The following is a 12687-nucleotide window of genomic DNA, read 5'->3' as shown; positions in this document are numbered from 1 at the left end:
AAAACCGGTTAATTTACAATCCAACAAGTCATTCTTTATTTGATATTTCAGACATTTAAAACGCATTTCCAGGCAGTCAAATGTTGAGATCAACTGTAGACATCACATGTAGGGCTGCAGTATTTAAACATGGTAACTTGGTCCGTTTAATTCACACCAAAAGAAGAATGTGAAGATGTGTTTGCAGTCGTGTTCAAACACAAAGAGGGACACTTGAAGCAGAATATGGTCTCAAAAAGACAAAAAACAAACCCAAAAATGACGTCAATGACAACATCACAACAACTTCACTTCAACATTCATCAAAGTGGGGCACATATGTGGCAATAACCCTCAAGTGTTAGATGCATTACAAGTATAACAGTAATGTACAGGCTGTAATGTAGTTACCATGGTCTTGAGTTAAATAAAACATCCAACCCATGTCCCAATACACATTACATTCATACAGTAAGAAACACTAATGCAAATAACCAGAAAGTGCAGGTTTGTTTTTTGTTAATTCATCTATGTGTCCTAATTGAGAATTTTACCCACGCAGTGTTGTACAATACTGTACTTCCTCATAAACAGTGTTGATGTCCTGATTCATCACCAGACTGAGAGCTTTACAGTTTGGCTCCTGCACCAGGCCTTTCTACCTGGATAGTCAAGGCAGCAGCTGCAGGGTCATCAATGAGCCAAAACAGTTCTCCGTTGGTTGGGACAACGCGAGCTGCTGGATACGGTGAAACCTTTCCACCCTCCAGAACTTCCTGCAAAAACAATGAGCTCTGAGTTGCAATCCAACAGCATAATTACACAAATAAGTAGAAGAAACTCTTCTTATTTGTTAGTGTGTCAAATGGCTGTGGCCTTTATTACTGCATTGTTTTTAGTCCTTTTTATGTATATAACAAGTAAAAAGGTTTAGCTAAATTTCATTTGTCTTTCCACAAGAGATTGGGTCATTTTTACTGTGGCTTTGTGGATATAGATGGATTTCTATACAGACGTAAAAAAAAAAAGATAAATGCACACTTTTAAATGCTTCTTCCTTTATTCCAGAGTCCAATTTCTATGCTCCCTAACAAACTGAAGCCCTTATTTCCAGTTAGCCTCACAGATTAGTGGTTTTCTTAAGGCTACACAGCCGTTTAGTCCATATCCCTTGGGTTCCCTTCGCATTGTGCATGTGGAAATGCTCTTACTTTCACTATTTAACATAGCTCGGAGTTCTACTGTTGATTTTCTTCAATTTTATTTCATCAAACATTTCAGTGATCGCCGATCACGATCATTCAGGATTTTTTTTCCAGTCACATATCTTCCTCGAAGACAATGGGTCCCCACTATCCTTCCAGATTTCAATAATGCGTTGGACAGTTCTTAACCCACTTTTGGTAGTTTCTGCAATCCCCTTAGATGTTTTGACTACTTGATGGATGCCAATGATTTGACCCTTCTGAAAGAGGCTGATATCTTTTCCACGACCATGGGATGTTTCCTTCAACATGGTTGTTTAGGAAATGAGAAGCAACTCATTGCACCAGTTGGGGTTAACTAACTTGTTGTCAGCTGCCCATGCAGTAATTATCCGAGGGGAGGCTTGTCCCTATTTGCTTAGTTTAATCCAGGTGATGACGTTTCTTTAGCCAGGCAGAGTAATTGATGTTGAAATGTGCAAATTTCATAATTGTTTTAATCATCACCTTCAAAACAGTAGCTTTGCTTCCACCTGTTGAGATGAAGGCCACACATCGTGCAGAGTTCACCACTGGGAAAGTCATAGTGACGCGCTGTGGTGAAGGTTTGGGAGAATCACTGATAGGAGCCACAATCTTCTTCGTTTCCTGCACATGGGATACAGACAAAGCATATACAGGTCCTTCTCAAAAAATTAGCATATTATGATAAAGTTCATTATTTTCCATAATGTCATGATGAAAATTTAACATTCATATATTTTAGATTCATTGCACACTAACTGAAATATTTCAGGTCTTTTATTGTCTTAATACAGATGATTTTGGCATACAGCTCATGAAAACCCAAAATTCCTATCTCACAAAATTAGCATATTTCATCCGACCAATAAAAGAAAAGTGTTTTTAATACAAAAAATATCAACCTTCAAATAATCATGTACAGTTATGCACTCAATACTTGGTCGGGAATCCTTTGGCAGAAATGACTGCTTCAATGCGGCGTGGCATGGAGGCAATCAGCCTGTGGCACTGCTGAGGTCTTATGGAGGCCCAGGATGCTTCGATAGCGGCCTTTAGCTCATCCAGAGTGTTGGGTCTTGAGTCTCTCAACGTTCTCTTCACAATATCCCACAGATTCTCTATGGGGTTCAGGTCAGGAGAGTTGGCAGGCCAATTGAGCACAGTGATACCATGGTCAGTAAACCATTTACCAGTGGTTTTGGCACTGTGAGCAGGTGCCAGGTTGTGCTGAAAAATTAAATCTTCATCTCCATAAAGCTTTTCAGCAGATGGAAGCATGAAGTGCTCCAAAATCTCCTGATAGCTAGCTGCATTGACCCTGCCCTTGATAAAACACAGTGGACCAACACCAGCAGCTGACACGGCACCCCAGACCATCACTGACTGTGGGTACTTGACACTGGACTTCTGGCATTTTGGCATTTCCTTCTCCCCAGTCTTCCTCCAGACTCTGGCACCTTGATTTCCGAATGACATGCAGAATTTGCTTTCATCTGAAAAAAGTACTTTGGACCACTGAGCAACAGTCCATTGCTGCTTCTCTGTAGCCCAGGTCAGGCGCTTCTGCCGCTGTTTCTGGTTCAAAAGTGGCTTGACCTGGGGAATGCGGCACCTGTAGCCCATTTCCTGCACACGCCTGTGCACGGTGGCTCTGGATGTTTCTACTCCAGACTCAGTCCACTGCTTCCGCAGGTCCCCCAAGGTCTGGAATTGGCCCTTCTCCACAATCTTCCTCAGGGTCCGGTCACCTCTTCTCGTTGTGCAGCGTTTTCTGCCACACTTTTTCCTTCCCACAGACTTCCCACTGAGGTGCCTTGATACAGCACTCTGGGAACAGCCTATTCGTTCAGAAATTTCTTTGTGTGTCTTACCCTCTTGCTTGAGGGTGTCAATAGTGGCCTTCTGGACAGCAGTCAGGTCGGCAGTCTTACCCATGATTGGGGTTTTGAGTGATGAACCAGGCTGGGAGTTTTAAAGGCCTCAGGAATCTTTTTCAGGTGTTTAGAGTTAACTCGTTGATTCAGATGATTAGGTTCATAGCTCGTTTAGAGACACTTTTAATGATATGCTAATTTTGTGAGATAGGAATTTTGGGTTTTCATGAGCTGTATGCCAAAATCATCCGTATTAAGACAATAAAAGACCTGAAATATTTCAGTTAGTGTGCAATGAATCTAAAATATATGAATGTTAAATTTTCATCATGACATTATGGAAAATAATGAACTTTATCACAATATGCTAATATTTTGAGAAGGACCTGTACATAACTATATTTTGGATGTGATTTTTTTATATACTTTATATTTCACAAACCGTTAGATAATAGAAATCAGTGGAGAATATCCATTTAACATTTATGGCTTCCAGTCTTATTCAAAAGAGCATTTATTTTTGCCAAAGTTGGAACTTTCATCAGTGCTAATTAGTAGCTGATCTCAGAGTGGGTTGGGGATGGTTTTTATGATAGAGTCGGTTGAGATAAAAAGTATAATTGCTTGAATTTAACCCCAACCCTGAGATCAACTGGAAGATGCCACCGCTAGTGGCAAAACTTTTAAATTTTCTTTATGGGGAAAATGTATGGAATAAGTTCTACATATAGCATCAACAGCATATCTGTTAAAAAGATGCTGATGATTGTCAAACACTTTGAATGTTTGTTTAAAGCATACATAAAGCACAGTGCAGAAGAAGAAATAACCAATAAACTTCAGGTCTAAGGAGCCAATCCTTTGAGTGATCAAGACAGGACATGAGAGATGCATCATTTCTTAGTTCAAGCTCTACTTTCGGTTGGGTTTTCAACTAATATATTCTTGGAAACACTATTGTATGTCTGCAAACTGCTCCGAACTGTGTCAGGTACTAGACAAAGAATTACTGGGCTGAAAATAAGAATAAATTCAGGTGATGCTAAAAAAAAACTTTGCAAGAGCTTAATAAGCCCTAGAGAAATGCAGCTTTAAAATCCCATGATTATAAAACAGCCTCACTCCTTGAAAGCAAAATAATAAGAAATGAGACATTATTTGGGATTTTTGCACGGCAGTGCATATCTCATAAACACCAAATACACTGGCCAACAGACATGCTATTACTAAGTAATAAACTGCAGTAACAACCAGCCCTCACCTCCAGAAGGGGATGATCTGGAAAAAGAGAACAAGTGTGTCCATCAGGTCCCATACCCAGCAGTAATAGGTCAAACACAGGAAAGTCTTCACCTGGGAAGGCCTGTGATTTTGAATACAGACAAGTAATGCACCTCAAAGAATACATCAGGTACTAAAATACTAAAGCTTGTGATTGATTTGGACCTCTTTCAGTTTACGCGTGTAATCCTCTGCACACTCAGTCACTGGCAAAGAGGAGTCGATGGTTAAGATTCCACTATCAGGGATGTTGATCTTGGAAAACAACTGACTCTGAAATACAAGAAAAGTATGGCGGCGTTTCATTGAAATGTAATTTACTGCAAAATACTGTCAGAACAATCTATTTAATTCGAAACCAGGAAATTTAACTTTGTAAACCCCATATGTGCTTTCTGGATCACTGAAAGAAACCAGCCGCTCATCGCAGAAGCCAACAACCCACTTGCTGCAGTCCAGCTGGGTCAGAGCAAGCAGCTCTTTGCTGAGCATGGACACAAGGCTTCCTCCTGAGAGACCCAAGGTGAACCTGCCGTGAGAGGTGATGGCCTTCTCAGCCCGGGAGGTCACCAGGTGGGTCAACGCTGGACCCAGCTCTGCTGAGGAGGTAAACACCACAATTCTTCTTCCAGTCATCCCAGCACTGCAAGAACAAGAGATCAAGCTTGCAAATTAAAAGGACGTCAACTACAAAACAGTTTTGCAATTGAGTGCAAATGCACATCATGAGCCATTTGTACACATAGACGAACATTTTCTTTTATGATAAAAGCTACAGCTAAAACTGACTAAACATGAAAGGCTACATGTAAATGTAGTAATTTACGTTGTTCTCCTGTGGGTAGAAGTAAAGTAGACAAGAGTACTACTACGCGCCATAGGTTAATAAAAGCGCGTTCGCCAGTATGTAAAAGCAAGTACAAACGTATAAATAATATAGATACAAGCAACTCTGCATACCTTGCACACAAAAATCTAAACAGCAGACGGTCACGCGGAATTTCAGTCGGCAAATGAATAAGTTTCCACGCACTACTTCCTGAAACGACGTTTCATCTGCCAATCGCATCTTTTGCAACACCGCATTGGATTCTGGTCGCTGCAGTCCCCTAAAAAGTAGCGACCAAAATACTCTAATAAGAACCCAAAGTCGACTTTTAGTTAAGTCTTACCAAAAACAACTAAGGCTATAATCAACCAGGTAATGTATATGAATATTTCAGCTCAATGTTACAGTATTTTTGCACATATGCGATGCTTCCGCCCCACCGCTAGATGGGGTCAAAGTTTGCATTTCAACAACTTGAGTTTTACCCTTAATCATGCCTGCACTGCTCTTCTCGCACCAAAGAGTGTAACTACATTGTGTTGGGATCATCAACAAGTAATCTTGACTGTAGCAACTCGCCTGCGTGAATTTTACTTCCCTCGGGAGACCAACGAGAAACATGTCGGTAGCCTTCTCCTTCCAGACGCAGCTCGTCTCCATCATGGACGCGCTATCCAAAACAGCTGTGATGGAAATAAGCAAACTGGTGGAAATCGAATCCAAGATGTTGAAAATAGAAATAACAAGAGGGCGAAACGAAATCGCTTCTCTCACAGAGAAGCTGCAGCTGATGGAGAAGTTGCTGTACATGGCACAAGAGCGCAGGCAGGACGCAGCAGCAGCAGCATGCTCAGAGATGAGACAGTCTTCAGAACATAAAACATTTTTGGCTTCAGACAACTCAAAGTAGGCAGATACAGTGTTGTTCTCAACTGCAACTCTTCACGTTTATTGTTTTTGTTGTCTTTGACCTGTGATATTTTATATTTAATTTAAGTGCATTCACTAGTAGTGGGACCTCGTGGGAAAACACAAGATCCTCAACTGAGATGGACAGTTTGCATCAAAGTGAGGAGCACACTTCAACTGAAGTAAGTATCCACATATTATTAGCTCTCAACCTTTTAGACTTTAAACAATCATTTCAAAGCTTTTTTCCACATATACTGTGACACTTAATCGGTAAACTTCAGCTGAAAAATAAATGTATTAGATAGAAAAATTTAAAGATTTTTACCTCATAAAAACCTGGCATTTAAAGAGAGGTGTGTACACTTTTGAGAACCACTGTGTTATTATGTACCTTTGTCGTCCTGCGTGATAATATCGCTTCGTAACCAAGTGCTATTATTGTTTACATCTATGTAGCTGCCAAACCCACCAAATGAGTTGTCTGAACTAATAGTGGTTAAAGAAGAACCATCAGAGGTGGATAAGAAAAACACTGAACATGGCAGAACAAATGAAACAAGTGAGTTTTATTTGTTTTTATTTGTCCTTTGCTACATTACCTTGGTCATTGGAAGTATTTACATTTTCATTTTCACTGTCAACAGGACGGGATACACTCATAGACATCCAAAAGGCTCCAAATGTGATGCAGCATCCTAAGCCCAGTGCAGGACCCCCGCAGCCTCTTTTCAATAATAGCTTTGTGAATTTAAGCACCCAGCTGCCTCTTGCTGTGTCTAGGAGACCGGAGATGCAGTGGAATCCACAACTAACACCTATATGCACAACCCTGCAGGAGGGGAAACATGTGGCTCAAAATGATGCTTCCCAAAACTTCAGTGCACCCAGGAATGTAAAGCTTCACAGTTTTAGGAACTCATCTGCAAAGAGGTTTGGCTGCATGCAGTGTGGCAAGGGTTTCAGATGCTTCAGCCAGCTTGAAATTCACCAGAGAAGTCACACAGGCGAGAAGCCATTCAGATGTACGCTGTGTGGAAAGCGATATGCCCAGAAAGGGCACCTGTACACACACCAGCGCACACACACTGGGGAAAAGCCCTATCGCTGCACTATTTGTGGAAAGGGTTTTATCCAGAAATGCACCCTTGATATGCATCAGCGCACACACACAGGGGAAAAACCTTTTGTTTGTGTCAGCTGTGGCAAAGGTTTCACAAAGAACTGTAATCTGAAAAAACATCTAACTGTGCATTTAGATCCTGGCCTGAATATTTATGGAGGTGAGTCATTTGGTGGAACAATTATACACGGAACCACATAAAACTCCAGTTACAAATGTTTATTTCCTTTTTTTCCATTCTGGTTTAAACAGCTACTGGAAAATAAAGTTCACTTTGCTTAAGATAAGGTGTGTGTCTAATCGTGCATATTTTGAACACATCATAGCTTTCTTTTCAAGGACTCAAGGAGTTCTATTGTCATACCAGCTCACATTTACATGTTAACGTAAAAATTTGGACTCAGGTCCCAGTTAAGAGCCCTAATACTTAAGTAAAAAGAAAAACGTAAGTAAAACATACAAAGCTAAATCTAACAATAAATAGCAATCAGTAAAAATATATGCAACAAAGAGCAAAAAAAGAGAAATATACACAGTTAAATAGTAATACGGAAATTAATTTTGCAAAGTACTAAATACACATGTAAAGCATGAGGTAGTCCTTAATATTGCACCTTTGGTCGGTGAAGTGTTTAGTGCAGGTAAGTGTGTAGTGAGAGAATCTACGGAGTGTGGCTCGAGTTCAGCAGTAAAAAGGCTTGTAAAAATCTTTTTTGTAGTCTCGCAAAATCAGTGCCTCCTGAAAACCTACAAATGTAATCTGAACTACAACTATGCTTCCAGCAAGGGAGGGTTTCTGTGTAAAATAAAACTTCTGTGCATTCATTCGATACATTATCAAATGCCTGTATCAACTTAAAATAACTCATCATGGGAGAAATGTTACACAGGTTGGTTTGTTAAAATGCTTTATATAAATATAAAACACTCCAGGAACTAGTACGTTGCCTTTACAGCAGCTGAACCAGCAGCAGGTCAGTAGCTTTAATGGTTATTAAACATTGGTTAAAATAAATATTTTAACCAAATATTTTTATTTAGAAGTAAATACTTTTATTTAGAAGTTGTATAACTGCAGGCTGAGGTTCAGCATTATCTAATAAAATATGTGCATATATCATATGTCACATCTGTGGGCTTCCATTAGACTTCAGTAGAACCACACGCTGATCCCCCTAATACGTTTTCCCACAAGGCTTTAGAAAGTTTGAGCAGGATCTGGATGTCTACTTTGGAGGAAAAAGCTTATGTTTTACACCCCTACCTCTTATTTTAGACATATGAAGAAACAGAAGAACAGAACACAAGTACTTGGCAGAATATTCTGCAGCTCCTTCATTGTGGCTGTTGACCTTTCGGCAGCTATTCTAACAAGTTTTTATCTCGTCTTTTTATCTATTTTGAAGAAACCTCAAATTTCTAAACTTTTTATTTTTTTAACTGTGTCCTGTCCGGCAGTGTAGCACACAGAATTGTTGTCTGAGTGCCAAGAAGAAGCCCAACAAATTTACTTTCACAAGTGGAGCATTACAGCTAACGCTTTAAAGCTCTGCTTGATATTCATTAAAGAAACTTCATCAGAAACTGCTTTGGGATTATTTCAATTGTTACGGACACGGAGACAGGAACGAAAACGAAAAACACGCTGCTTACTTTTACACTTGCAGAAACATACATAATAACAGCTTTTTTTACCAAAAAGTGCACGGTACTTATGAATGCAAGATGTAATTAGTGGTAAATGCAGCTCAATAGAGAACATTTGTGTATCTGTTAACACCCGAATCTAAACACCTGTGGGTCTGAGTGTGAGTGCGCTTGTGTATACAAAGTTTCTCCATAAAAATATGCAATAGCAAGTGTAAGGAAACCTCAAACTTCTATAACATCACCATTGTCCCATTTCCTTCAAATTATTGATGGCTGTTTTCACTGTGCCAAGGTATATATATAAAAAAAAAACACTGTGGAATCTGTGAACCTTTCTCTTCATACTAATGTACAATAAGATCCTGTGGAGTTGTGGTCTCCCCTCAGCAAACTATGGCCTTAAGGATGTAACTGAGTAAACATCATTAAGATAATACTTGGACAGTTTAATTTTATGCCTGATTAATCAGATTCTCTGTAATTGATGTTAGGTTAGAATCCAAGATGTTTAAATACTGTAACTGAATTTAAAGCTCCTTAAACAAATTAATAGTTTAGGGGTGAGAAAACGTATGTGCCTTGTTCATTTATTAATTTTGTTATATGTTGTCTCCCAGTAGCTTTTTTTCCAGTTGAAATTTATATATTATAACAACAATGATCTGTCATCGACATCCCAAAAATATGGTATTTTAAAAGGACTGTTTGGACATTCACTGAATACGTCTATACATATATGGAAAGTCAGAAAAACTATTTTGTTGCCATTCGAAATAATGACCACTAGATGGCAATACTTTAAAAGAATGTCTAGTTTGAAGTCTGACAAAAGATCTAATATTATACATTTTATAATATAGTTTTATAATAAGTTTGTTTCCCTCTTCTTTTAGCATTGTTTTGCAGTAGCCCAACGTTGATTATGTATGTTTATTTTTATTTGTTTTACAAATAAAGAACAGTTATATAGGTTTTATTGTGCGTAGGCTAAGAAGTAATATACAAGGTGTAAAACAGGTGACATTTCGGCTATTTTGGAAAAATAACGATAAATTATGTATAAAGTGTTGATTTCCTAACAGTATATGTGTATATAACAAATGTATTTTTATACATAGGTAAACTTCTACTATAAGGTATGTTTTTAGTTATAATTGTTTTGAAAGACGTTTTGTAGTACTTTTTTTATCTGTCTCATGGCGATTTTAATCCATATATTATGAACAAACCCCTTATAAATCGAGTCGAGGCAGTAATACACGTTGTTGCCTTTACATACAGTATACATTGTGGTGCGTTCGCCTATAGATTCCCCATAATCCTTTGCGGTACAGCTGTATCGCATATTTTATTATTGAAGCAACATTACTTCGGGGGTAATCGCGTCAAATCCAGAAATACTGAGCTACCTCGGCGAGATGATGTGCGACAACGCTAACAGGAGTTTTCGTACACAGCTTGTCGTGATCCTGGACAGGCTAACAAAGGCGGCTTTGGCTGAGATCAGCAGCCTGGCTGACGAATGCTCCTCCGTCCTTCACACTGAGATATCTCTGCATAAGACGGAGAACGAGGCGCTGAAGAAGAGGTGCTACTCTCTGGAGGTCCAGCTGAGAGCGGCTAGAGGGGGACAGACCTACCCTGCACATACTAGTGTCAGGCAACTTTCAGGTCAGACACCTGAATCAAGGGTTCTGACACAGAGGGGTTTTTTTTTCTGCATAATGTACTCTACAATACTCTCTGTCTGTCTGTCTGTCTGTCTATCTATATGCTTATATAGAGAGTTGACAATATTCTTCAAGTTTCATTATAAGTTCTGATTTGTCTTCTAGATCAGCACCAGTCTGCTCCAGCCATTGAAGGAGTATTTGGGAAAGAATGGTGCATGGACCTGTGGAGAGACGAGAAGCTTCACCCTCAAAGAAGACAGCCAATGGAGGCTGCTATGACAAACATAGGAGCAGAGGTCAGCTGCTGTGTTTTATTTATTGCTGTTAAGTCATATGATGGATAATGAGCGATGTATTTCTAGCCGTTGCTTTTATCCTGTTGGTAGGCAGCTGACATGATGGGGGGAGAATCTGATCTTATTTTTGTGAAAGAAGAGACATATGACGATCACCCTATTGGTCAACAGATGAGTCATGCTGACAACAGAAAAAGTAAGAGTGAAGTGAGACCTAACGACACAGATTGTTGCATCCCTAACTGCCTATGATTTAACTGAATTTGTTTATATTCTACAGTTGTTGGGATGTTTGACGATGACAACATGCTTCACAGATCTGTTGATGAATTACAGCTTCACTCAGGGGAACTGAATAATTTCCCCATAATGTCAGAGGGACAATTGTTGCAGCGCACGCAGCCAACCATTGCCGACAGATTAATAGAGGACGCAGCAATGAGCAGTCTGGTGGAAAACACAAATCCTCCTTCGGCCTCTGTGGAACCCTCAGATTACACAAACTGTCTCCAAACGAACACAACCAAACAACTCACCTTTCAGCCCAAACCTGTTAAGCCATCAAAGCGGTTTGATTGTTTATTCTGTGGGAAAATCTTTAACTATTTAAGCAGCTTAAAAGTCCACATTAGACGACACTCTGGCGAAAAGCCTTTCAGCTGCTCTGTGTGCGGGAAGCGATTTGCTCAAAAAACGTACCTGAAACTTCACCAACGAGTGCACTCTGGCGAAAAGCCTTACAGCTGTCCAGACTGTGACAAAAGTTTTTCCCAGAAAAGCTCTTTGAATATTCATCTTCGAACGCACACGGGTGAAAAGCCTTACAGCTGTGTGGGATGTGGTAAATGTTACGCATATAAATATGGTTTAAATCACCATCAGTGTTTCAACTGGATGGTCAAACCAGAGGTATTTGATACAGGTCCTCTCAGTACCGCTCAGAGTGACTCAACATGTGGCAGTTTATCCTTATTAACCTCCAGCATGGAGGAAAAATACTGATTTGAAACAAAGAGAGATGAATTGTATTATTATTGTATTGTTACCTGTGCTACTGTTAGTCATATTTTTAGCTTTAGCGCAGAGACTAACATAGCAGTTTTTAAACAATAGTCAAGAATATGGGCCCAAGCTAATACACTATTTATTCTTACAGGTCTGAGTCTGACTGATCAGACAGCAAGACATGGAAACATTTAATGTTTAATTCGTTTTTGCATGTGTTTGTTCCTAATATCTCAGGCCACCAAAGGACTGTCCCAAGAAATACCAAATCATTGACTTTTTATGGTCCTGGCCAACCTTTTAAACTACCTCCTTGGAGCAAAAATGTGAAACAAGTTTGTTCCTTTGAAAAGCTCTTTATTTGTCATACAGCATATTTAATTATTTGGCATTAAAATGAGACTGAGGACATTTCTCTTTGAATATAACTACAATTAATGTGTTTATCTCTAGGTCATTTATTGAAATAAGTTCCACAAGCTATTATTGATAACATGGTCATACAGTTTGAATATTTACTTTTATGGCTCCATTGTGATCATCAATTGAAGACAAATGGTTTGTCAACATTCAATAAATCTGATTAGATTTTGTCCTGTTTTATTACTATGCCTAATAGAAATTGCTTTCTTTGAATGTAAAGCTTACATGAACTTATTCTGTTCCAGAGATGATTCTAGCAGCTTAGATTCTATTAGTAACTGAAGGTGAGTTTTATAAAATAAAACAAATCAACACATTTGTATCTATGGCTTTGTTTTATTAAACAGAGACAAAACACATAAGAAACGCTGTAAAATAATTTACACAAATGTTTGTTTCAAGCACAATACTATAGA

The 12687-nt window shown here is 39.0% G+C and overlaps 2 protein-coding genes across 3 annotated transcripts; one reads left to right on the top strand and one right to left on the bottom strand.

Moving 5' to 3' along the window:
• Positions 1-8: 8 nt before the first annotated feature.
• LOC124864641 (6-phosphogluconolactonase-like) lies at positions 9-5383 on the bottom strand. Of its 2 annotated transcripts, none has more exons than XM_047359500.1 (6): positions 5324-5383; positions 4736-5006; positions 4529-4636; positions 4344-4445; positions 1692-1832; positions 9-755 (listed from the first exon to the last, which is right to left on the bottom strand). In XM_047359500.1, the coding sequence occupies exons 2-6, from the start codon at positions 4997-4999 to the stop codon at positions 609-611; spliced, it is 762 nt and encodes a 253-aa protein (XP_047215456.1). In that variant the 5' UTR covers positions 5000-5006; positions 5324-5383; the 3' UTR covers positions 9-608. The 2 variants fall into 2 exon arrangements, with proteins under 2 accessions (XP_047215456.1, XP_047215457.1); XM_047359501.1 differs by having other exon boundaries at positions 4745-5006.
• A 290-nt stretch (positions 5384-5673) lies between these two features.
• Positions 5674-12587, top strand: LOC124864159 (gastrula zinc finger protein xFG20-1-like). Its single transcript, XM_047358825.1, has 8 exons — positions 5674-6098; positions 6190-6283; positions 6561-6663; positions 6749-7424; positions 10235-10545; positions 10710-10843; positions 10934-11039; positions 11124-12587. The coding sequence occupies exons 1-8, from the start codon at positions 5812-5814 to the stop codon at positions 11843-11845; spliced, it is 2433 nt and encodes an 810-aa protein (XP_047214781.1). The 5' UTR covers positions 5674-5811; the 3' UTR covers positions 11846-12587.
• The last annotated feature ends 100 nt before the right edge of the window (positions 12588-12687 follow it).

Source organism: Girardinichthys multiradiatus, chromosome Y, assembly GCF_021462225.1.
Source record: "Girardinichthys multiradiatus isolate DD_20200921_A chromosome Y, DD_fGirMul_XY1, whole genome shotgun sequence".
Lineage (NCBI taxonomy): Eukaryota > Metazoa > Chordata > Actinopteri > Cyprinodontiformes > Goodeidae > Girardinichthys > Girardinichthys multiradiatus.
This window is presented reverse-complemented; position numbering and strand designations above follow the sequence as displayed.